General features: G+C 41.9%; 2 protein-coding genes and 1 long non-coding RNA gene across 5 annotated transcripts in view; 1 reads left to right on the forward strand and 2 right to left on the reverse strand.

Moving 5' to 3' along the window:
* Nucleotides 1-15,726, reverse strand: ADPRS (ADP-ribosylserine hydrolase). 2 transcript variants are annotated; one of them, XM_034413414.3, is made up of 6 exons: nucleotides 15,505-15,726; nucleotides 10,780-10,876; nucleotides 9,249-9,456; nucleotides 5,834-6,018; nucleotides 5,655-5,755; nucleotides 1-3,100 (listed from the first exon to the last, which is right to left on the reverse strand). In XM_034413414.3, exons 1-6 carry the CDS (start codon nucleotides 15,707-15,709, stop codon nucleotides 2,808-2,810), a joined length of 1,089 nt encoding a protein of 362 aa, XP_034269305.1. In that variant the 5' UTR covers nucleotides 15,710-15,726; the 3' UTR covers nucleotides 1-2,807. The 2 variants fall into 2 exon arrangements, with proteins under 2 accessions (XP_034269305.1, XP_034269304.1); XM_034413413.3 differs by having other exon boundaries at nucleotides 15,478-15,714.
* On the forward strand, nucleotides 15,645-18,463 carry LOC148112418 (uncharacterized). The gene is made up of 2 exons (XR_015729430.1): nucleotides 15,645-15,779; nucleotides 16,766-18,463. It is a non-coding gene; the product is annotated as an uncharacterized LOC148112418 (long non-coding RNA).
* Nucleotides 17,077-26,553, reverse strand: part of TEKT2 (tektin 2) — a 24,063-nt gene continuing 14,586 nt past the window's right edge. For both annotated transcript variants that reach the window (XM_034413412.3, XM_060691422.2), the window contains exons 7-10: nucleotides 25,947-26,054; nucleotides 23,419-23,562; nucleotides 20,189-20,268; nucleotides 17,077-17,487 (exon numbers count right to left, since the gene is read on the reverse strand). In XM_034413412.3, the coding sequence (XP_034269303.2) occupies nucleotides 17,274-17,487; nucleotides 20,189-20,268; nucleotides 23,419-23,562; nucleotides 25,947-26,054 (546 nt within the window). In that variant the 3' untranslated portion in view covers nucleotides 17,077-17,273. The remainder of the gene's footprint in view (nucleotides 17,488-20,188; nucleotides 20,269-23,418; nucleotides 23,563-25,946; nucleotides 26,055-26,553) is intronic.

Genomic DNA, 26,553 nt, shown 5'->3' on the forward strand with positions numbered 1-26,553 from the left:
TTATTTTACAGAGATTTATTTTATTTCCAGTAATCACCTGCAAATACAGATATATATACTGTATATATATAGCCACCCACCTTCAGGTCAGTACATTGTGAAAGAAAAAAGAAAAGAAAAGCAGATGGTTTGTAAGCCAACATGCATGCAATTACCTCTCGTTTAAGGACCGGATGGCCTGAACTCTTGGGGCAGTCCTTGGGATTCTTTTGGTTAATCAAAAGGAGTGAAAACAATTCCAGAGAAGTCATCTTTTTGTCAATTGCCGTATTTTTCAGAGTATAAGATGCACTTTTTTCCCTCCTAAAAGAGGCTGAAAATTTGGGTGTGTCTTATACTCCAAATGTAGCTTTTTCAAAGCTTTTTTTCAGCTCTTAGGAGGCGCTAGCAAGTGAAGCGATCTCCATGGTTTGCCTGCTTTTCTCATTGCTTCTCTCTCCAAAGATCAGTTGTGCTTTAGAACCTGTTTTTTATCCCCAAGCAGGGAATAAAAATCAGCAAACTAGTGTGCTGAAGCTGACCAGATGTAGGATGCTAGCCAGATGAATACCTGGTAGGCAGATTTTTTTTTCCTATTTTCCTCCCCAAAAACTAAACTGCGTCTTATACTCCAGTGCGTCTTATACTCTGAAAAATACAGTAGTTTGTTCAGGCCAGGAGAAAGCCAAATCTACACACCTGGCCTGGCTTTTCCAAAAAAAAAAAATCTCTCTAGGATTATGATCTCTTGACCAGCTTTTTATTTATTTATTTATTCTGCCCCGCAGTGAGTCTTACATGGGCTAATAATACTTTTGTCTGAAATCTTCTATAAAAGGAGTTCTTTGTTAAAAAGAAAAACATTGCTTTGAATCTCTTATCACTTTGATTTTGGGGTGTCCCTGGTGCTCTCTGAGCTTGTTTTCTTCCAGACATTTATTTACCAAGCCAGTTAACATCATCAGTGTTAAGAGGGAACGGGGTTGGTTGGTTTTCCTTTCTATCTTCAGTCCAGAAGTTCTTATTTTCCGTTTTTAAAGTGCTTGTGTATTAATGGCCCAGTTTAGCATGCATCTATGCCAAGTTGTGCACATGTCTATCTGTAGCGATATGATTTGTTTCCTTTGTGACAATTGGGAGTTTTTATCCTTTTTCCCCCTTCTTCTTCAATAACTGAAGACTGGGTAAAATAAATCACTTCTCGATTCCTTCCCTTGAATCCTTCACCTTTCCCTAATGGAAATAACTCTACTAAACTCCCCATAGACTATTAACTGTTAATTTGATTGCCTTGTGTGCCATTAGCCTCAATTACTTTTGTTAAAACTCCCCATAATTTGTTAACTGCTTATTAATTTGATTGCCCTGCGTAGTATTAACCTTAAGTAGAACTGATTACTAATTAGACTTTCACTTTTCATCTTCCAAAATGCTTAACCTTGATTAACAGCTGCTATGTCCTAACAAAACTGGAACTGCAGGAAATCCACCTGTGTAGTGAACGGTGTGTACCTGATCAACCCAGTGTGCCTTTCCTGGTTTCCATTATCAGCACATCCAATGCATTTTGAGCTACACTGCAGTAAATTCCTTAGTATCTCAATTTATTTATTTATTAAATGTATATGCCACTGATTTCACTATTGAAGTGACTCTGGGAATTTGCAGAAATGGGATTAATACCTCTATTAACACCACCATCCCATATACCTGGTACTACCAGAGGTGGACTGATTGAGCAGGAAGTAGTTTTATAAAATATCCTGGCTCAACTTGTCGCGTAGAGTAACTACCGTATTTTTCGGAGTATAAGACACACTGGAGTATAAGAAGCACCTTAGTTTTTGGGGAGGAAAATAAGAAAAAAGCTGATTGGCAGGTGGATTGGCCTCCCGGAAAACCCCCAATCAGCTGTTCCCAGAGGTGAATTTTAGCAACAGGTTCCTTGGTTGTGAGCTCTGTGCCTTGCTTTTTTTCCTGCCTCTGAAAGCCTCCGAAACAGAGCTTCAAAAAAAAAGCCTCTGAAGCTCTGTTTGGGGGCTTCTTTTCTGAAGCTTCGTTTCTGATGCTTTTTTCAGCCTCTGAAACCTCCGTTTGAGAAGCTGGGCAGGGCTGCATTCGGAGTATAAGACGCACCCAGATTTTCACCCTCTTTTTTTGGGGAAAAAGGTGTGTCTTATACTGTGAAAAATACAGTACTCACGAAGCCATCAGAGACACATCGATCCATCTTAGTTTTTAAAACAGTAAAATTTATTAATGCCAGCATTACGTTTAATACATTTCTGGTATTAAAGACACAGGTTCCAATTGCCCATAGAAGCAGCTCGGCCTGATGACTCTCAATCTAATAGTGGGTTGAACTGCAAACTTACATACTTGTCCTTTGACTTTGTCCAAACTTAAGTCTTCTGGGGTGAGGAAACTGTCATGAAGCCAATCTGCTGCAGAGAGAACCCACCGGTAAAATGAACTAAAGAGAATTTAAGATTGTAACCAAGATGTTATTACGATGTTATTACAAACATTTCAAAATTAGGAAACAAAACAGCAAGAGGAGAAAAGGATGGGTGAACAGTGACTATGCGGCTGAAAAGAATTGGCACTTCTGAACATGCAGCTACAGCAGAAACCTTTGGCAGGGAGCCATTCACTTATGGCAGAGGTCTTCAAACTTGGCAGCTTTAAGACTTGTAGACTTCAACTCCCAGAATTGGGAGTTCTTTGGAGGAATAGAGACTCTCCTATCGTGGACACAATTCGCTTCCTTTGGAACATGATGCAAAACTACAGACCTGGTTACTGGGTGTCAAATCCTCATTCCTGGCTCAAGCTGGCTGGTGGTAGAGTTCGTACAAGCCATCGGCCAGCTTCTCTGTCTCCTCGTAGGCTTCACAGCTCTCTCTCCAACTTTGGGGCACCTGCTCTTCCCCATAAAATGCCCCTGCAATGGCTCCTGCCATGGTTGCAATCGTATCCGTGTCCCCGCCCAGTAAGATGCAGTACATAATGGTCCGTTGCAGAGAGTTGTACCTATCGGGAACATCTGGGTGAGATTCCATGCAACGCAGGAACGAGTAGATTGCAGTGGGGACAGAATTCAGGGCTTCGATGCCGTTGCCTGCATTGAATCAAAAGGTTCCATTACTTTTAGAGAACAGAGCCATGGTGGCACAGTGGTTAGAATGCAGTACTGCAGGCTACTTCTGCTGACTGCCAGCTGCCTGCAATTTGGCAGTTCGAATCTCACCAGGCTCAAGATTGACTCAGCCTTCTATCCTTCCACATTTGGTAAAATGAGGAGCCAGATTGTTAGGGGCAAAATGCTGACTCTATAAATCACTTAGAGAAGGCTGTAAAGTGTTGTGAAGCAGTATATAAGTCTAAATGCTACCGTGTTTCCCCAAAAATATGACCTTGTCTTATATTTTTTTGAACCCTGAAATAAGCGCTTGGCCTTATTGCCATGCGCTCAAAAGCCCGATTGGTCTTATTATCAGGGGATGTCTTATTTTGGGGGAAACAGGGTATTGCTATCTAGTTTTCTGCCACAAGTGAATGCAAAGTGAACCAGAAGACATATAAAAAGAAATATTATATATGCACCAACGTCCACTGAGTCTTGTTTACCTTCCCAGGGGTGATCTGGAAATAAGTTGTCCAAGACTACTGAAAGAATGGAAATACAGGTAGTCCAAGGGTGAAATCCAGGAGGGTCTGGAGAACCGGTAGCAGAAATTTTGAGTAGTTCGGAGAACCGGCAAATACCAACCCTGGCTGGTCCCAGAGTGGGGTGGGAGTAGAGATTTTGCAATATCCTTCCCCCAGGAGTGGGGAGGGAATGGGGATTTTGCAATATCCTTCCCCCAGGAGTAGGGAGGGAACGGGGATTTTCCAGTATCCTTGCCCTCCCACGCCCACCAAGCCACACCCACAGAACCAGTAGTAAAAAAATTGGGTTTTACCACTGAGGTAGTCCTCAACTTCTGACCACAACTGAGGCCAATATTTCTGTTGCTAAGTGAAACATTTGTTAAAATGAGTTTTGCCCCATTTTATGATCTTTCTTGCCCGAGTTAAGTGAATCACTGCAGTTAAGTTAGTAACACGGTTGGTAAGTGAATCTGGCTTCCCAATATGACTTTGCTTGTCAGAAGAGTTGCAAAAGGGGATCACATGACCCCGGGACATTGCAACCATCATAAATAGGAACCAGTTGCCAAGCATCTGAATTTTGATCATGTGTCCATGGGAATGCCGCAATGGTCGTTAAGTGTGAAAAACAGTCATAAATTCCTTTTTTCAGTGCCATTGTTAATTTCAAACTGTCACTGAACAAACTATTGTAAGTCGTTTCTGTTCTGTACAACAGAAACAGCAGCAGCAATTTTAATGCCAGGCAAGAGCTCAACAACTGTTTGTACTGGGGTAAAAAGTACCAGTCTCCACCTTCATAGGAATCGTAAAGAAGAAGCCAAACCGTAGGAATGGGGCCCATTAAAAAATATCTACAAGGTCACATCAACATAACCAAAGTTCTGGAGAAGTCCAAAAGTACATTTATGCCATTATTTTTCTTCCATTCAATCATGTCCAATTCTCAGAGACTGCCTGGACAAGTCCCTGCAGTTTTTCTTAACAAGAGTCGGCATAAGTGGTTTGTCATTGCCTCGTTCCTGGGGCTGAAGTGGTCCAAAGTCACCCAGCTGGCCAAAAATGGAACTAGAACTCACAGACTCCCAGTTTCTAGCCTGATACCTTAAACCACTAGACCAAACTGGATATCTATGCCAACGTTACACAGATATTATTACTGGTTCCAAACCAGGGTGGATTTGATTTAAATCGAGTTGATTTAAATCACAATTTAAATCATGATTTAAATCACTAGTAAAAAGGCTTGATTTAAATCAACTCGATTTAAATCATAATTGTTAAAGAGCAACTGTCATCTCTGCTACTCCTTTGACCCACTGTTGACTCACCGATAGTCCCAGTGTTGCAGAATATACAGCCTCATGCTACATAACTAAGCTCCATTTCATGCTGAATAAACTAAATTATTTATGTATCTTAAATAGAAAACTATCTTACGATAGATTTTTACCCCAAAAGTTTTTTATTAAAATAAATTCGATAAAAATAAAAAAAAACCGATTTAAATCAAAAAAATCTGATTTTTTTTTTATTTTTTTTAAAAAAGCATTGATTTTTATCCACCCTGTTCCAAACATTTAATAACTGGAGATAAACCTCCTCTAAATGCAGAACTTACGCTGCCCAGAGTCACCTTACTGGGGAGACGGGTAGCATATAAATTTAATACATAAATGAGAAATTTATTTGAATCTTAAAACACTTTTTCCCTACAACTATTGCAACATCCTGTTACTGTGATCTTCAGGTGGCTAAATAAGCACACTATATTGTTAAGTATCTTAAACTTCATTCTATCTCCTCTTTCTCACAGGCATATAAATGTTGCAACATTCATGGTATAATGAGCAGGAATTAAGGTTTTGTTCATTAGTCCACCATGCTGCTGACTGAAGGTATCACATATTTAAGTTATTTTCTATTGAAGATGCTACCGTCTTTCTTCTTGCAAAACTGTGAAGGGCGAGTTATTTCTTATAATAATTTCATAATTCCCTGCTATTTAGGAATGTACTTACCTAATTCTAGTAGCACGTCTGACCTGGACACGGTACCCTGTTCCAAAAACTCTCTGATCTTCTTTAAACGCTTTGAAAAGGGACGGTCCTCGTAGCCCAGCCTGAAGAAAAGAGGACACAGGTGAAATATTTCTGGGTGCTGCCCCCTCATGCTATAAGGTTGATACGACTGTTCTTACATTCGTGCATCAGCCACAGACTTGTCATCAGCCTCCACGTCTTCCATTTGGCCTATCAGCTGATCCAAAAACTTGTCCCGATTTGACTCCCCGCAGAGAGCATAATGGACTGCCAAAGCTTGCAAGATGGCTCCGTTGTAACCCAAGGAGTTTGCGTGGGTCAGCTCAGCACTCAGTTTAGCAAACTGGAAAGAGAGAGAGAAAACAACAATTTTAGAAAAACAAGGAAAACTTAAAAATGAGTCCTCAACTTACAACCATTCGTTTAGTGACTATGTGAAGTTTCAACAGCGCTGGAAAAAAATGACTTCTGACTGGTCCTTGCACTTATGATTGTCACAGCTTGTCACAATCTTTTGTGACACAAAGATTGTCACAAATGGTCACATGATCACCATTTATGGCCTTCCAACAAGCAAAGTCAATAGGGGAAATCAGATTTGTTTAACAACTGTACGGTTCACTTAAAAACTGAGGCAAAAAAAAAAAAGATCATAAAATCAGCCGCAGCTGGGATTGCTTTGTTTAGCAACAGAAGCTCTGTTCCCAATTGTAGTCATAAGCTGAGGATGGCCTGTATTTGTTTTGGCTACTGCTGGCAGCACAGAGGAAGCACTATAGCACAACCACATAAAATTCAGATACATCAAGCATGGTTTTTAAGAGTGAGTTATTTCATATAAAGATAATCATCAGAGGCAATTTTAAATTTTATCAATAATCTGATGCAATCAACAGTCAGGGACAATGGGAGTCTAGAATTTAAGATTTTTTTGTTTTGTTTTTTTAGTCTTTTTAAAATGTTTTGTTTTTCATGAGGTCATGTACATTTCTTTGAGATCGGGGTCTCCAACCTTGGCAACTTTAAGCCTGGCGGACTTCAACTCCCAGAATTGAGTTGGGAGTTGAAGTCCTCCAGGCTTAAAGTTGCCAAGGTTGGAGACCCCCGTTTTAGATCGTGACAAACAAGGCTGATATCCATGCAACTACAGATAGTCCTCAACTTACAACAGTTTGTTTATTGACTGAAGTTACAATGGCACTGAAAACAGTGACTTATGACCATTTTTTACCCTTACTACCTTTGTAACATCCCCATGATCATGTGATCAAAATTCAGATTATTGGCAACTGATTCATGATCATTGCTGTGTCCTGAGGTCATGTCCCTTTGGTTGGTATCGTATCTTGTGGCAACTTTCTAAATTTCTTTTTCAGCTTCATTGGTTCTAACATAATTTTTATGATTTTTCCACATATATCAAATATATCAAGCTAACTACTCAAGGCAGTAAAGTCTTAATCAAAGCTTAGTGAATAGGCCTCATTAAGGAGATTTGTTTAGATTTGTTTGCCTGACCTTGCAGGGAAAATGAATTACAAATCAATAAACAGATTTTCATTCGAGAACTTCTGTCTTAGTCATCCTAATGTGAAAGGCTGTGATCTCTGATGAAAACCAATTCAACCAAAAACAAAGGATGAAACCCATTCATGGGAGGCAGAGAGAGGAATTGATAAAAATAGCTGTGTTTTCTTATCTGAACAAAAGAGCTCTGAACAGAATATGGATACTTAAGGAGAAGATCTGAAGAGTTTCTACATGATTGGCATGTACATCTGTTAAGCATGTTTAACTTGCTGGTTCTCAGATGGACACCTAAAAACAAGATATGCCAGATATGCAGAATGTGCGTTTAAGGAAAAGTGCACTGTGCATTTAAGCTAGAATAATATGACTTAATTTGTTGAACATCTTGGATGAACACCTTCTCCATAAACGTGTCTAAATCTCCTTCGTAACTCAACGCACTATTGATTTTCACAGCATTCCTTAACGGCTAATTTTATGGCTCTTCTGGAAAAGAAAATCCATATTCTGTTCTAATACTGCTCCCTAATGTTTACATCTGATGCCATTGCTAGACTTCTTGGCATTAGAAATCAACTGTTTCAATGTTATTCCTTCTCTGAGAGTATTTGCTAGGAAAAGGATCGTTGACATACCCTTCACAAGACTGCATTCCTTGAGAATTTCCACCTCAAGCAAGCCTAATGGTAGCTACAAAGCAGGGGTGAAATCCTACCGGTTTGGGCAAAACACTAGGGATTATGGGCATCAGTTTATCGAACCGGTAGTAATTACCCCTCCTTGGCCCCACCCACACCCGTCCAGTCGCCACTCACCTCTTCCGGACGCTCGATATTCCACAGAATTCAATGTTAAATGCAGCAGAGAGAATGCTAACGTTTCTCCCTCCGTTCAGAACGGAGCTGCTACAGGCTGTCCCTTTAAGGTAGTCCCCAGGAGGGAGGTGTATGGGGGTGGGGGGTGGGGAGTAGCTGGAATGGAGCCATTTTCGTGAAAGGCAGGAAAACGGGGAAGGGGATTTTCCTGCCTGTCATCCATTCCTCAATCTCAGCCCAGACTGAGGGAAGGATGGTAGGCAGGAATATTCCCCTCCCCATTTTCCTGCCATTCGCGACAAGGAGTGGCTGGGAGGCGAGGGGCCGATGAGGAGCCCCTCGATGTGAGTGATGTCAAGTTGGCCACGCCTACTCAGTCACATGACCTCCCAACAAGCCACGGCCACATAACCGGTAGGGGAAATTTTTTAATTTCACCCCGCTACAAAGGCATTCAATTTCCCAGAAATATTGGCAGACCATCCATGATGGTAGTAGTAGACCGATAAAAGAGAATATTTGTAGCTCAGGGTTAAATGAACAGTCCTTGGTACTCTGAGCTTCGTTGTTTTCTTACTGATGTTATCAAGTTTGGGTAACGAAACATCTGCAAGAAAACAAGCAAGCTCAGGTAGAAGGAGAAAGAGAAAATAACAAACAAAAAAGAATAAAATTCCCGGACAGCCCCTTATATGTGGTTCCAAACTACAGGTAGTCCTCAACTTACAACATTCATTTAGTGACCAAAGTTACAACGGCCTTGAAAAAAGTGCCTTGAGACCATTTTTCACACTTATGACTGTTGCAGCATCCCCACAGTCATAGGATCAAAATTTGGATGCTTGGCAACTGACTCATATTTATGACGGTCGCAGTGTCCCGGGGTCATGTGATCCCCTTTTGTGACTTCTGACAAGCAAAGTCAATGGAGAAGGCAGAGTCGCTTAACAGCCCTGCAACTAATTTAACAAATGTGACGATTCATTTAACAGCAAGAAAGGTCGTAAAACGGGGCAAAACTCACTTAACTCATTTACCAACAGAAATGTTGGGCTCAATTGAGATTGTAAATCGAGGACTACCTGTGGCTAATTTGGGGATATAAATTGAGAGACAACACCACCACCAAGGCATAGCTTAGCTTGCTACATCAAACAGGATTGCTGTGTGTAAATGCTTTCAAGTGCTGTTCAAATAGTTGGCGTGGCATCTAAAACAATTAACTCACCTTCTTTACATCTTGAACGTCGGAGTAAGCTAATGAAATGCCTGCTACTCTCATGGCACCACCATTCCCATAGGAACCTTTCCCGTTAAACTGCTGCCTTGCTGGCTCAAACACATCTCTGCATTTAGGACTAAGCAGTTTCTTGAATACAGTCACCACACCGCCTCCATAGGATCGGTCAGGATCCTTGTCATATTCTTCAGCAAACCTGATGGGAAAAGACTGGTTACAAAATAATCCATTTGCATTCCATCTGCTTGGAAAGATGCTAACAACAGTAGAAGAGGGCTTTATTAAAGATCAAGCCCTAAGGGTGTTATTTGGAGGATTTGTTTAATCTACATAGGGGGATATTAACTGATTTTAATGGTTTTTAAATTTTGTAAATTTTATGTGTTTTAATATGGCTGTACACCACCCTGCGTCCTTCGGGAGAAGGGCGGTATAGAAGTCTAATAAAAGTAAAGTCAAGTCAAGTCCACGGCTCTGTAATTAATTCTAGGATTTCGATGATTTAGCCCAATCGCCTGGATTTGCATAACACACAAGACAGGGCGGCATAAAAAATTAATAAGATTAAAAAGCAGTTATTCATGTAGATGACCAGGCTAAGCCCGAGGGAAGGGTCAAATGCATCATCAGTCATGAGTCGCTTCGCGCCCACAAGAGATCTTGAATTCCTTGGGCTCTTATCTACCGTCAATTTGCTTTGACCGTTAGTAGCTCAGATTCTTGTAGAGAGCACAAGCTTGCAATAAATCTTTATACTCATTTGAACTGCCTAGAACAGGGATGTCAAACCCAAGGCCTCGGGGCCAGATCTGGCCCACAGGTTGCTTTGATCTGCCCCTGGGGCTGCCCTGGAATCAGCGAAGGACCAGCCCGCAGTGCCTTCCGAGCTCTGTTTTCTCTGGCAGAGGGTTGCAGGAGGCCGTCGCAGCCGTAAATGGAGCTCAAGAGCCCTTTTTTGCTGGCACTGCGCTTGGGTGCCCCAACAAGAGTGATGCCGAGCTGGCCAGGCCCATCCTGGCCTCCCTAGGTCAAACACAACCCTGATGCGGCCCTCAATGAAATCAAGTTTGACACCCCTGGCCTAGAATGATCTTCTGACTTCCCCGGCACTTGGCAGTTCATGTTTAAGTGTGTTGTGCGAGGATAAATCCACATCAGCCTACTCCTGATGAGTGTTTTACAGCTGTTCCGACATTACTTTCCACCTGGATTCATAAAATACAGGCAGAGCAATAAATGGGACTTGTGCTGATGAGAATTCAAAGAGTATCTGGGATATTCTCTGTTTTCTGCCAATACAAAGGAGGTCTGGAAATGCGATACTGCTTATTCCTTGAGATTAGAGAGACCGGTTTCATTTTCTCCACCATACCAAGCAAACCTCTTTAAGGCAAATCTCATTTATATTCAAAGTTGAATAAGGCCAGATTGCACAAATTTAAATTTTCATGCCATCAAATTCATACTTCTACCTAATCCAATAGTATTTCCACTGTCTGGAAACAGCCACATGCCTTACCTCTTTGCCATATCCACTTCATCAAAATCTCGCTTGGCCAACAGTGACCTAACTAGCGAGTGGGCCATGGCTGTGTCATCGCTGTAATAGAGGATTTCTAGGGAGCAAACAATAAAGCAATATATATTATTCACGGAGAGTATATATGCAAACTCACATATTTTGTTTCTATTTTCAAAGAATGCTGCAAATGGTCATAAATGCAACCCAGTTGCCTACCGCCTGAAATGCAGTCACTATGTGAAGGGATGGAATTGGAACTTCCAATCCCAGGAAGGCCTGCCACAAGTTTGAATGGTTGCAAAGCAATTGGGGATAAGGACTACCGTGTTTTTCCGAAAACACAATCCACCCCAATAATAAGCCCAACCCTAATTTTCAGGGGGTGAACCTAATATTACCCTTATCCCGAAAATAAGCCCAGGGGGGATGGGTGTGGCCAGCATGAGTGGCGGTACGGCGTGCGAGGGGGCAACTGTCTGGCTGCAACTGCAGCCTGCTGGCCCCTTAGGGCAGCGCAAATATCGCTTTTGCCCTTCTCTTTGTGGGCGCAGCGCTCCTGCTTGTTGGGCTGCTTCCTTGAAGCCGGCAGCTCTGCGGCCAGCTGCTTTGCTTTTTCCCTCTTTTTGGGAGGCTCACGGGAGGCTTTTTGATGAATGGGAGGAAAATGGGGAGGGGGATTTTGCTGCCTGTCATCCATTCCTCAATCCATTCCGCTGTTCTGCCCCAGCTCTGGCTTTCCAAGGATTGTGACACACACCAACGGTCCTTATCAAATTTATAATGTACCAAGAATAAACAAAGTCCTGCAAAGGTTGGCAACCAGCCCAGAAAACAAGATACGATAAGACACTCACTCTCCAAATGCTCTATAATAATTACACATTGTTTCCAGCAAGAAATTACTAACTGCGTACAACTTAAATAGGCTAAGGGAGTGGCCAAGTATCCTCAAACCTTACTCTCGAGACCTCCTCCTCCTGAATAGCCACTCCTGCCTTTTGGCAGCCCTGCGTGCTTGAGCATTGAGGAGAGGCTCCTCAACTCCACTCCACTTGAAGGAGCCTCTGGAGGTTCTGAAGGCCCTGGCTGAGTCTCTGCCCCTGGCACCACATCCTCTTCAGCCTCCTCGCTGTCCGATGCAAGCGCTGGCTGCACAGGCTGCTGGCACGACCCCACACCAGCCTCCTCGTCGTCGGGATCAGCCACGATCCGCGCAGGCCGCTGGCGGGCCACAACATCTGCACAAACTGAGGGAAGGATGACAGGCAGCAAAATCTGCTTCACCATTTTCCTCCCAGTCACCAAAAAGCCTCCATTCCGAACACTGAAGGTTCGGAATGGAGACAACAGTGCGTCCACGGCGCATAAAGCTCAATGGGTCTGGCCTGCTGCACCTCAAAAAAAGTAAGACTGCCTCGGAAATAAGCCCAAGTGCTTATTTTCAAGTCTAAAAGAAAATAAGACTCGGTCTTATTTTCTGAGAAACACGGTACCTATACAGAGGCATGAATAAATATGAAACTCCATCGCTAAATCTCTGTAGGGCTGGAGACTAAAAAAAAAATCTTCCTGAATTTAATATGAAGATTCAAAGGGAACCTTACAAGCTTTGGATCAAACATACAATGTTTACCCAAAACGGAGACTCTTGAAAAGCAGTCCATAAACTCAGTGTTTACTCCTTACCTCACCTTAGAAGTAAACAGGAATGTTGCCTTAATTTTTCTTTTCAGCTCAACAACTAAAAGTGAATCACAGAAAGAAAAGCTGGACAAAGTGAAAGAGGACAAATTATTTCTAGCATTGTGGCCACAAAGTGACTAATCCATCTCTTCTTAGGCTACAATTTTGTCATGTTAAACACTGGAAGGTTAATAAAATATAATCAATTTTAATTTTAGCAATAGCATTTAAGACTTATATATCACTTCACAGTGGTTGCAAGTCAAAGACTACCTGTATTCAAGTAGTTGAAACTGCATTGTACAGATGAGAAATTCTAGAATCTTCTCTCTTAGGGTCTCCTTTTTTAAAAAAAATAGCAACAGCACTTACACTTATATACCGCTTCACAGTGCTTTACAGCCCTCTCTAAGTGGTTTACAGAGTCAGTTTATTGCCCCCAACAATCTGGGTCCTCATTTTACCGACCTCGGAAGGATGGAAGGCCCAAGTCAACCTTGAGCCTATGAGAATCGAACTGCTGGCAACCGGCAGTCAGCAGAATTAGCCTACAGTACTGCATTTTAACCATTTGTGCCACCAAACTCCTAATTATGTTATGTTTTAATTGTATTTTAAAAGTACAGAATTTTAATATTTGAATTATCATAGCATAAAATTGTTTTAATTATATGTTTTGAAAATTCAATAATTTAAATAAAATCCAATAATACTTTCAGAAGTTTGGCTGATGTTTAAGAAACATTTTTTATTAAATGCAATCTGGCAATGCTGCATTAATATTAATTAATTAATTAAGGAGCCTTGGTGGTACAGCGGACTAAAGGGCTGTTAAGTAGCACTTAGCTGCCAGCTGCCTGCAATTACTGCGAGTTCAAATCTCACCAGGCTCAAGGTTGACTGAGCCTTCCATCCTTCCAAGGTAGGTAAAATGAGGACCCGGATTGTGGGGGCAATAAACTGACTTTGTATAAAAAAGAACACCACTTAGGGGGGTCCTCTACTAAGCAGGTATATACAAAAGTATGAAGGCTATTGCTTAATGCATTGTAAGCCATCCTGAGTCTCCGGAGAAGGGCGGCATATAAATCGAACCAATAAATAAATAATAAATTAATTGCAACCTAATTTTCAAACAGAACATGATTATTATGGTAAATAATGTAATGGTAGTGTCACTAATAATGGTGGCATAATTTCTCCTTGCCAATAAAGGGGTAGTTGTCTCATTGATAAGTCTACTAATTTGTTTAATGAATATAAGTTTGGCAAACTGACATGAATATTCTAACTGTAGTCACAATAACTTAACATGCAAGTATTGCATTACTGATTTAAGCAAGCTTTCATGAACCACTTATTTGGCAAGACAGAAACCACAGCAATAAATTGTTCCTCTTTGCAAATCCAGGCAGTGATTCCTGCCCTCTTAGTGATGCAATGTTGCCACACATTTAACCACACGACTTTTATCCTTCTTAGTTAGCTGTAATTGCAAGAACAGCGGAGAAGCCAGGAGAAGCAGCATGAACTTTTTATCTGGAAGGGTCCCATCCCCCTCCCACCTTGCCCTTCCCACCCTATGAAGGGAACAAGAATTTAAAAATGCAGAGTTTTGGGCTTAACCACAATAATAAAGAAATAGCAATAGCACTTAGATTTAGATACCACTTCACAGTACTTTAGAGCCCTCTCTAAGCGGTTTACAGAGTCATTGTCAACTCTGAAGCGAACCTGACTGGGGTCATTTTAGAGGCTTCAGGGTGGCCAGTCAACATATTGCTCCCCCCCCCCCCCCCGTGGCAACAATCTGGATCCTCATTTTACCCACCACGGAAGGATGGAAGACTGAGTCAACCTTGAGCTTGGTGTGATTTGAACTGCCAAACTGATAGCAGCCAGCAGCCAGAAGATATATTATATTATATTAATTATTATTATATTATCTTTTATAATATTATAATTATATTATTATATATTATATTATATATTAATTTTATATGTGTGTGTATGTATATGTATATATTTATATTTATAATATAAGTATTATAATAGTTATTTATTAAAATATTAAAAACAAAATAAGGAAATGAAATAATAAAATGAAAAACACAATGGAAATTGTGGCAGCCAGCAGATTATTATATTATATTGTATTATATTACAATATTAAATCTTCTCCTCTTTTAAATTTAAATTTTAAACATAAATTTTAATCTGTTTAATTATGGGGTATTTTAAAATTCAGCCTAAATTATTTAATTCGTTTTAATTTATTTTAAATTTTGTATTTCTGTGTTTTATCTTCTGGCTGTTCACCGCCCTGAGTCCTTCGGGAGAAGGGCGGTATAGAAATTTAATAAAATAAATAAATAAATAAATAAATATTATATTAATTATATTATATTATATTTTGTTATATTGATATATATGTATGTATATGCATATACGTGCGTGTGTATATGTATATACATATATGTGCGTGTATATGTATATATTTATATTATAAGAATTATAACGAAGTTATTTATTAAAATATTAAAAACAAAATAAGGAAATGAAATAATAAAATGAAAAACACAATGGAAATTGTGGCAGCCAGCAGATTATTATATATTAATTATATTATATTATATTAATTATATTATATTATATATATTATATTACATATTATTATATATTATATTGTTTTATATATATGTGTGTGTGTGTGTGTGTGTATGTATTTATAATATAAGTATTATAACAAAGTTATTTATTAAAATATTACAAACGAAATGGAAAAAGAAATGAAATGACCGAATGAAAAAGACAAGGGAAAAAAGGAAAAGGTAAAATAAAGAAATGACAAAGCCAATAAAACAAAATCTGGGGGGGGGGGAGGGGGAGGGGCCGCAGGGGGGAATCCAAGCACAGCCTCCTAACTGCGGGCGGCTCCCCTCAAGGGATCCAGGCCAGGCCCCGAAGGCAGCGACCCACTGGATCCCCCCCAGGCCTCCCCGCCCTGCTCACTCGGGACACGGCTGCCCTCAGACTTGCCGCCGCTCTCCTCGCCGGGCTCCGCAGCCGGGCCTTGCCGAGGCGGCGATGGCAGCGGCCGCAGGGCAAGAACGAAGCGGAGCAGCTCGGGCGCGCTGACCGACTCCCGCGCCTCGAAGTCGCCGCCCAGGCAGTCGCCCAGAAGAGCCCCGAGAAGGCAGCCCCGGCAGCGGCTCCGCGTCAGCTGAAGCACCTTCGCCGCCATCTTGCGCGAAGGAGGGGCGGGGCTTCTTCCCGGCCCCGCCTCCTTTTTTGCCCTCCTCTTCCGCCCCCAGGTGAGCCGCGCTGTCCCACGAAGCCCCGCCCTCTCACTGAAGCCCCGCCCCTTCTCCGAACTCTCGTTCGCCGGCCAGCCTCCAGTCCAGATGTGCCTCCCCGGTAGCCAGATGGGAATCGGGGAAAGTTAGAAGATACAGTCCACTTTTTGGTCCTCCGTTAACGGAAATTATTATTATTATTATTATTACTACTATTAAAAATTATTACAGGTGGTCCTCGATTTACAACTGTTCATTTACAACAGAGATCCCCAAACTTGGCAGCTTTAAGACTTGTGGACTACAAGTCTTAAAGCTGCCAAGTTTGGGGACCCCTGATTTACAACCATTCATTTAGTGACCATTCGAAGTTATGCCGTCCCTGGAAAAAAAAGCGACTTAGGATCACTTTTCACACTTAACGGCCATGGCGGCCTCCTCGAAGTCACGGGACCAAAGTTGGGATGCTTGGCAGTTGGTTCAGATCGGTGAGGGTTGCGGTGTCCCCAGATCGCTTGTGGATCGCACCTTTTGCGACCTTCAGACCAGCAAAGTCAATGGGGGAGCCAGATTCACTTAACAGCCCGGTTACTAACAATGGCAATGATTTGCTTAACAACGGTGGCAAGAAAAGTCGTGAAACAGGACAAAACTCAACTTGGCAAGATAAATTTTAGTTTCAGTTTTGGTTGTTAGGTTCAGGACTACCAGTATTTTCCAGAGTTTACGTGATCTTTCTAGACCAGAGGTGGGCAACTATGGCCCTTTTATGACTTGTGGACTTCAATTCCCAGAATTCCTGAGCTAACATGGCTGGCTCAGGAATTCTGGGAGTTGAAGTCCACAAGTCATAAAAGGGGCATAGTTGCCCAACCCTGTTCTAGACAGTTGCGCAACAAGATCCAATCTGATTTAGTCTTTTGTTTGTGTAACTCTCGTCAGTCAAGCTCCCATATATTCTTACTTCGTGAATTGTTTCCTTCCTCCTTACTTTCCCTTGGCAGATTCATAGGAATGAATTTATTTCCTGATTCCAACCAACCACTTCAACCCAGGTCCCTGTGATGATTGGCGCTTTCTTGCAAAACCCATCATGAAATCTGGAAGACTGAAGTACTTCAGGATCCTGCTTAAGTAGACAAAATTAACCTCATCTATAGAAAGGAGAGAAAACTCTTAAATGGGATGGAAATTCAGGAGTTCCCCTCCTACAGATTTTTCTCCAGCACCTGGCACTAATGAAATGTCTAGCTGTGCACAAGTTGAAGCAAGCTTGTCAGAAATCTCAAGTAGCATCAAAAACCACTCCTGAATCTTAATGGCAGCCTTTTTAATTAGTTATCCAACTTTTTTTGCAATATACCAAAGCTGTGAGAATCAAATAAAGGGCAAATACACAACTCTGAGAAGGGGCAAAGAGAAGATGACTTGAGTCATTCTAACCCAACACAGACCGTAGCCTGGCTTGGTTGGAGATCAATCCTGCAAAGGTCTACGACATTCTCAGATATCCTAGGCCAGCTCCAGTTGCCGGCTTTTGAGGGGCGAAAGAGTACGGTTGGTTGTGCGGTTGAAAGTGTCCACCTCTGGCACAAATTTCTCAGCCGGAACCGTCAGCTTTCGCCTGCCATCCATGCATTTGTTATCCAGCACCAGAGAGTTCATCTTGTAGGAAATATCTGTCTGGATGCGGTACAGGTGTTTATAGAGGGCATCCAAAGCATCCCTGCAAAAAGGAAGAGAAGATGGTCGCAGCTTCATTCCAGGTGAACTAAAAATTGCAAATCTTCCCACTTCAATCTTATTCTAACATTTACTGGGACAAAAACATGATTTCCCAACTGATATTGCAAGATCATCCCTTCCTAGCACCACCAAAAAGCAGAAAACCTTAAAGAGAAAAGTATGATGGACCAGAAGTTTTTTTCCCCCATAGGCAGATTTCTTAGCTGATGACTATTTTACTAATACAACTCCATGAAGACAACATGTCCGTGAACACACTGCTAGCAGCTATTGTTTATCATGGATCTAGGGATAGTAGGACAAGCTTTTATATCTCTCTCAAAATAGGTTAGACCAAATGAAATTGTTTGTTTGTTTGTTTGTTTGTTTGTTTGTTTGTTTGTTTGAGGCATGGTGGCTTTATGACACCAGAGATGGTTTCTGCTCTGGCGTTCAAGTCCTAGGACTGTGTGGCAGGGTGAGCTCCCATAACTCTCCTCGGCTTCTGTCCACCTAACAGTTTGAAAGCATGTTCTATGCAAGTAGATAAATAGGTACCACTTCAGTGGTAAGGAGACGAGCTGGTGCTCTGTACAGGCAGGCAGTTTCCTAACAGCTCTGAACCTTCCTGCTTACAGTGCCCATTTCTGAGGCAGCTCCAGGAAGGAGGGGACCTTGGTTGACTCCACAGGAAGAACTGCTCATCTTTCTCTTTGATGCAAAGCCAGCTTGCCTAAGATGAATAGATTTCAACTCATGCTGGCTGGGGGATTCTGGGAGTTGAAGTACACACATATTAAAGTAGTCAAGCTTGATAAATACCGTATTAGATGTGGGACACCTGGGAAGCATGCAAGTATGTCCTATAACAGGGCTGGTACCTTGGCAAACCAAACTATTACTCTGCAATAGCATTGTGGTCCTCTGGCTATTGTAATAATGCCATATGCTAATAAATATTTATTTGTTTGTTTGTTTGTTTGTTTTATCTTTTATGTCACCCATTTTACCTAGAGGAACCGCTAGGTGGTGTACAATCATAAAAACAAGATATGTATTGATTGGATTTGCAATCAGATTTAATTATTTCACAGGTAATTATTGCAGAGGTGGGCAACTGCAGCCACAGGGTCACAGACAGCCCACACGTTTGCAGCCTTAGGCATCCCCTCTGACAGTTGCTGAAATCTGAACTCATAACTTCCTGCCATGCTCAGAAGAAAATGCACAAAAACTGCACGAAAATCCTTAACTATATCGCAGTTGAAAAAAATAAAGTGGAAATAAAATCCAAATTCCCCAATCTAACTGACTTATTTTATATAATCTAGTTTGCTTTGAGGGCCTCAGCCTCCTCCGTTCCCCCTCCCTCCCTTGTTGAGCTTTGGTCATGTTGTGGCTAAAACCTGAATCTTCTAAAAGCCACCAAATCACTTTGCAGACACAACACACATTTATTAAGCACGCAAATAATTACACTTTAGATAAAGTTCCCAGAAAAGCATTGGCAGCTTGCTGAGCAGCCCTGAGCAAAAACAGAACCACAGTTTACATACCTTTTATCCTACTGCATTACAAAAACAAGACAAAGTCAGATGTGGTGTAAATTGTAGCATGACATAAGCCAAATCCCAAAATCACAGCCCCCCTCTATTTGGAAGCTAAAGGCAAATTAACATATAATTGGCTTTGAATTAATACCATTATAGATCTGTCATGACTTCAGTTCAGCTGATGTTTTAACATCGTGTTTAACACGATGGAGGCGGGTGGTTCGGAGAACCGGTAGCAAAAATCCCTGAGCCGCACAATCATCAGAGGCTTTTTTTTTTACTTTTAAAAGCATTTTTTCTACAACCTTTTCAGCCGAAAAAACGCTTTTAAAAGTAAAAAAAAAAAGCCTCTGTTGATCGCGCGGCTCAGCTGGGATCGTCAAAGGCTTTTAAAAGAAAAAAGTCTCTGCCAATCAGGCAACTCATCTGGGATCATCAGAGGCATTTGAAAGCATTTTTTACAACCTCTTCGCCAAAGAGGTGGTAGAAAAAATGGTTTAAAAAGTTTTTTTTTTAATGGCCACGCCCACCATCATATTACCCCACCACCACCAAGCCACACCCACAGAACCGGTAGTAACAAATTTTAGATTTCACCACTGCCTTACACAATCTTCTTAATATGGCCTAAAATTCCTATATGTTTGCAGCTACATAAACGGGAGAGGTTCTCTGTGTTTTTAAAGGATGTTGCATGCAAAGGTGTTAAAATTCATCAAATTCATCATACTTACCATTCGTACTTGTGGATAAGTCAATGCATGGATAACCCGAGCCTTGAATTTTAACCAAAATACCACCACCCGCAGATAATACGATCCTCAACGTTTTCATGTTTTAATTTTCACCATTGGCTTATCTGCAGGTGGTGCATTTTTCACGATTTTTTGGTTAAAAATTTGAAGGTTGGTTTATGCACTAAAGGCTGTATACACGGATATACACTGGATTTATATTGTATTCCTTTGAGTCAGTTTTTTTATTCCTCATGACTGCCTAGAGAAGTCCTTGCAATTATTTTGGCAAGATTTCAGAAATGGCTTGCCATTAACTTCTTCCTTGGGATGAGAGTGAGTGACTGGCTCAAGGTCACCGAGCTGACTTTGTGCCTAAGGCGTGACTAGAACTAAAATACACACTACAACTTACTGCGACTGTGCCATTTTTTGCTTTAATGCAGCTATTGTGCCTTCTAGTTGATGAACTTCATCTGTTAATCCATGCTGAGCCTAGAGTTAAGGAGACAGAAAGCAAGCAATTCAGGGTTCAGAAATAGCAAAGGCCAGACTGACTAGAGAAGTATAACTCTTTCCATATTACCACCTCCTGCTATAAAGAATTGTGTTCCGCTGTTGTGGTCCGCCAGCAGCCTATGGAACTGGCAACGGAGTCAAGACAGTGAGGAGGCTGGGGAGGAAGATGGGCCAATCTTGGAGTCTGGGGAAGGCCCCGACGAGGGCTCTGCATTGGAGGCAGAGATGGGGCCAGGGCCATCTGGGAGCGATGCACGGACTCCAGAGCCTCCAGAGGCAGATAGCAGAGAGGCAGAGGAACAGGAGGAGCCTGTTCCTAGTGCGCGCATGCGCAGAGCTGCCAGAAGGCAAGAGCAGCTAAAGCAAAAAGGACGACTCAGGAGTAAGGCCAGGAGATGATTGGCCCCTCCCAGAAGGTTAAAAGAGCAGCAACAGCTCTTGGGATCTTTGTAGGAAAGCAACCTTGCTACATTTGTTTCTTGTGGAAGTCTCTTGCTTCTGAACTTTGTGGGATTTTGCCAAGTAAAGCCATTGGCAGGGTGCCAAAGAAGACAAAGGTTGGGAATTAATTTGGACTAAGCTGAGAATGAAGTAATTCTCAGCTGTTCTAATAAAATATGTTTGTTTAGGACTGATTGTGTCTGGTAGTATTTATTTTATTTATTATTTATTTATTAATCAAATTTTTATACTGCCCTACTCCCGAAGGACTCAGGGCGGTGAACAACCAAGATAAAATACAGATAATACAAATATTAAAAAGTCCCTTAAATTATTAAATATTTTGGCCAAAACATAAATTAAAACACCCAATTTATAAAATCATGAATTAAAAAATTTAAAAGAGAAGAGTTAGGCCAGGCCAGCCTGCTGAAATAGAAAAGTTTTGAGAGCACGGCTTTCAAACTACTTGGGCCTAGGTCACCACATCTGAAGAGCCTTGGTGGTGCAGTGGACTAAAGTGCTGTTAAATAGCACTTAGCTGCCAGCTGCCTGCAATTACTGCGAGTTCAAATCTCACCAGGCTCAAGGTTGACTGAGCCTTCCATCCTTCCGAGGTAGGTAAAATGAGAACCTGGATTGTGGGGGCAATAAACTGACTTTGTATAAAAAAGAACACCGCTTAGAGGGGGTCAAAAGCCTTACTAAGCAGGTATATACAAAAGTATGACGGCTATTGCTTAACGCATTGTAAGCCGCACTGAGTCTCCGGAGAAGGGCAGCATATAAATCGAATCAATAAAATAAATAAACATCCGCAAGTAGTCTTCAACTTAAACTGCGGTCATAAGTCAGGGTGGCCCCATGACTGGAAGTAATTTTACAGGCTTTTTCCTGGCAGTCATTTATTTATTTATTTATTTATTTATTTATTTATTTATTTATTTATTTATTTATTTATTTATTTATTTATTTATTTATTTATTTATTTATTTATTTATTTATTTATTTATTGGTTCGATTTATATGCCGCCCTTTTCCGGAGACTCAGGGGGGCTTACAATGCGTTAAGCAATAGCCTTCATACTTTTGTATATACCTGCTTAGTAGGGCTTTCGCCTCCCCCCCCAGCAGTGTTCTTTTTTATACAAAGTTAGCTTATTGCCCCCACAATCTGGGGCATTCATTAAGTGAACACAGCAGTTATTAAGCAAACCCATTTATCTGTGGGTGTTTTTTTCTCCACTAAAAGGCAAAAATGCCAGAAAGCGGCAGAAAACATCACAAAACATGGTCATGTGAACACAGAACACCATGAACAGTCTGACCCACCTGACATGTAGTCACATGACCAGGGGGGAGGGACTTACAATGGCCAGGGGTGTTTCATGGGCCATAAAGTATCAACAGCAATAGCACTTAGACTTACATACTACTTCCCAGTGCTTTACAGCCCTCTAAGCGGTTTACAGAGTCAGCCTACTGCCCCCAACAATCTGGGTCATTTTTACTGCCTTGAAAGGATGGAAGGATGAGGCAACCTTGAGCCTGGTGAGATTCGAACTGCCAAATTGCAGGCAGCTGGCAGTCAGCAAAAGTAGCCTGCAGTACTGCACTCTAACGACTGTGCCATCACGGTTCATCTTCCATGGCTGTTGTAACTTCAAACAGTTGTTAAACAATCGATTATTAAGTGACGATTACCTGTACAGAGAACAGCCACCGCAATCTTCTTGCATCTAAATTAAGTGGATGCTAGGATTCATCCTAACTAGAATCCTCCACAAAAGCACTTGTGAAGTCCTTGGTGCTCTCTGAGCTGGGTTGTTTTATTGCAGACTTTTCATTACCAAACTGGGTAACTGTTGTGGTCTGCCAGCAGCCTGTGTAGCTGGCAGTTGAGTCAGAAAGTGAGGAGGCTTGGGAGGAACATGGGCCAGTCCTGGAGTCTGGGGAAGGCTCAGACGAGGGCTCTGCTTCGGAGGCAGAGAAAGGGCCATCTGGGAGGTACGTGCTGCTTCCGGAGCCTCCAGAGTTGGACCTCAGCGAGGCAGAGGAACAGGGGGAGCCTGTTCCCAGTGCGCTCATGCGCAGAGCTGCCAGAAGGCAAGAACAGCTAAAACAAATGGGACAACTCGGGAGTAGGGCTTGGAGATGATTGGCCCCTCCTTAAAAGAGGAGCAAAGGCACGTGGGCACTTTGCAGGAAGCAACGTTGTTAATTCTATGCAGTTTAAAGCCTGAAGCTCTGTTTGATTCTAGACTCCGTGTGGCTTTGCCAATTAGGTCTTTGGCAGCGTGTCAAGGGAGATAAAGGTGGGTGACTATCAGCCTTATCCCGAAGGACTCTTTACAACTATTTGGGACTCATCTGTGAATGAACAGAATTCACAGCTGTTAAAATAAAACTGGTTTCTGGGACTACTCATGTGTTTTACTGACTCAGGAAGCCGAGGTCAGAACAGTAACATCATCTATGCACATCAAGAAAACAACCCAGCTCAGAAAGCATTAAGGACCGCACGGTTCAAACCTGAACTACAAGCAGTCTCTTCTATCGGTATCTACATCTCTTTCATGGAAATGCTATGCTTTCTCTCCACCTTCGTGCATAATCACAAGGCCCAGTGCAATTGTTATTTCTGATCCCCACTGTTGCCTTTCTAGCCTTAAAAGCATTCTCTACCTGGTCACGGCAAAGCTCCATGTTGGGACGGTAAGTCCGAGTCTCCAGGCGAGTGTGAGCCAATTTCAGATTGGCCATTTTCCTTCGGAGATCTTCCTCCAGACGTCGAATGTCCTCCTCCATGTCAGCAATTTCTTCCAATGTCTGGAAGAGACGCAATCATGGTTTGCTTTCAGAAACACCATACAAATAGAGCGTAGAAAGCATGGGTGACCAATTCCCTAGTATTTTTCCTGGCGATTCAAAAATGCCGCCAACTCCATGTAAAAGGCAGGCGTAGGAATGGGGTTACAGCTCACGTTAGGGTACATATTGCATGCAGAAGGTCCTATGGTAGGACAAAGAAAGATTTGGGCCAGACTTCAGGAGAAACTAATGCTACGTACATAATTTAAGATGTATGGAGCAGAGGTGGTATTCAGCAGGTTCTGACCAGTTCTGTAGAACTGGTAGTGGAAATTTTGAGTAGTTCAGAGAACCGGTAAATACCACCTCTGACTGGCCCCGCCCCCATCTATTCTCTGCCTCCTGAGTCCCAGCTGATCGGGAGGAAATGGGGATTCTGCAGTAACCTGCCCCTGGATTGGGGAGGAATGGAGATTTTACAGTATCCTTCCCCTGCCACACCCACCAAGCCATGACACACCCACCAAGCCACGCCCACAGAACTGGTAGTAAAAAAATTTGAATCCCACCACTGGTATGGAGCTCTGCCTATGGCAATCTTCTGGGACACTTCAAGTCCCAGAATTCTCAGCAATGGCTATGGTGGCTGGGGAATTCTGGGAGTTGATATTCACACCTCTGCAGGCCTATGGAGATTCTCAGTCATCCAGGTCATGGTTGTCCCAAAAGTACTTTTTCAAGAAGCAATTGGACTTTCTTGTTTTTCTTTGAAGATGTTTCACTTCTCACATCCTGGACATAAATTGTTTCAACTCCTCCCCTCAAAACGACGCTATAGGGCACTGCACACCAGAACAACAAGACACAAGAACAGTTTTTCTCTGAATGCCATCACTCTGCCAAACAACTAATTCCCACCACTGTCAAATTAACTACTAAGACTGTATTACCTACAGTATCTCTTCCCACTTATGGCTATATCCATGTTGCTTTATAACTTATATTATTTTTATTGTTTCCTAGTATGATTTGATTACTTATTAGTATCCTATGACTATCACTAAATGTTGTACCTTATGATTCTTGATGAATATATTTTATTTTTTGTTTATGTACACTGAGAGCATATGTACCAAAGACAAATTCCTTGTGTGTCCAATCACACTTGGCCAATAAAGAATTCTATTCTATTCTATTCTATTCTATTCTATTCTATTCTATTCTATTCTATTCTATTCTATTCTATTCTATTCTATTCTATTCTATTCTATTCTATCCCGATCCCTATCCCTATCCCTATCCCTATCCCTATCCCTATCCCTATCCCTATCCCACTTCAGCTCCCAGAATTCGTCAGCCAGCCATGCTGGGAGTTGAAGTCCACAAGTCTTAAAGTTGCTAAGTTTGGAGACTCCTGGAGTACAGGAATATCCAGTGCTGCCTTCCCAAAGAAGCATGATGCCATCTTCCCTATCCAGTAATTCAACAGTGGGCTAACCCTCTCTAGGGCACAATCTGGTTAAGATTCCTGAAATGTTGATAGTCTTACAGGTACAGCTTTATGCAGCCCTGGCATTACTGAACATTTAGATCTAGTCTGACACAGTGGCAGAAATTCGAAGTGGATGCACCCCGATTTTCTATCCCCTTAGGATGGCAATTAAATCACCCACAGAACATGTGCATCAGCTCATCTTTTTAGATCTGGCAGGGAAGATGTCCTGCATATCAGCTAAGGGCTTATGTCTGGGGGCTCCCAGGAAATGCATCTTCTCTGCTGTAGTACCTGCCACCCCCACCCCCCAAATTAAATCAGCTCCATCCTTCTTGGTATTGCAAAAGACCCTCAACATCTTCATTCAAGAAGCTTCAGTTGCCTCTTGAAAAAAGCACTTTAATTAATAATTAATATTTAAATTTATATTTGGGGACACTTCTGAAGGAAACCCCTTTTTAAGAAGGAAGTGTGGAGTTTCTTCTGATGTTCTCTCATTAACAGCAGCCAGTGCAAGCATAAACTCCACTACTCAGAGTTACTTTGTGAAGGAACTGGGAAAGTTCTTTCTATCATTTTTTTTTTAAATAGCTAGAGATGAGTGATAGGGAGGGAAAGACATGGAAATTATGATGATGTTGGCAGGAGAGCAACTGAGCAAGGCACAAAAAGTCCACAAGAATTAACCTAGCTTTTCTCAGCTACTTTCAAGTTCTTGTTTAAAATATAACTTATGACTGTATGACTGTAGCCATACTTTGTTTGATCCCCTGGACATCTCTCTGAAGTTAATCCATGTTACCAGCCTGGGAGAACCTCAGCTTGACCCAAATTCATTCTATATGTGCAAACTCTGAAGGATTTCTTTACAAATTTAATCAGCCTCCTGCCCGAGTAGAAGACTAACATTCTTTTCTTGCCATCTCAGCTCGTCAAGAGCTTTTTCCAGTTCATGGATCCTCTTCCGGAAAGCAAATTCGGTAGCCACACGTTGAGCTTCTAACTCATTGTCGGTCTAGAAAGGAAAAACTCAGGTCAAAAGAGTAGAGAGAGAAACTGTAATTAAAGAAGTGTGAGATTTTCCTCCTTATAGGGCTAACAGCCGTTTTGCTTGTCCGCAGCTGGCGGTTTCCCTCTGGTGTGGTCAGAAATTCAAGACGGAAATCGCAACGATGCAATTGAAACTCCGCCTATTTTTATGTAAATACACATTAGAAATGGGTGGAGCTTGCTTTGCACCATTACAGTTGCCATGGTGAGGTTTTTTTTCTACCATATCCACATCAGGGGTGAAATGCTCCAAAGTCTGCTACTGGTTCGCTTTGCTACCGGTTCACTTCGTGTGTGCATGTGCAGTCCGTGCCAAATGCGCATTTCGCATGCAGGCGCACTGCAGGTGTTGCTGCGCAGCGCTGAAAAAGGAGGATTAAGAAGCCTTTTCTAAGGTAAGTAGAACAGTGAGGGAGGTGGAACAGCTGTGCCGCGCGATTTAGATTCGCTAGAAAGCAGGATTT

This window comes from Pantherophis guttatus, chromosome 10, assembly GCF_059756535.1.
Source record: "Pantherophis guttatus breed Tessera chromosome 10, ASM5975653v1, whole genome shotgun sequence".
In the NCBI taxonomy this organism is placed as follows: domain Eukaryota; kingdom Metazoa; phylum Chordata; class Lepidosauria; order Squamata; family Colubridae; genus Pantherophis; species Pantherophis guttatus.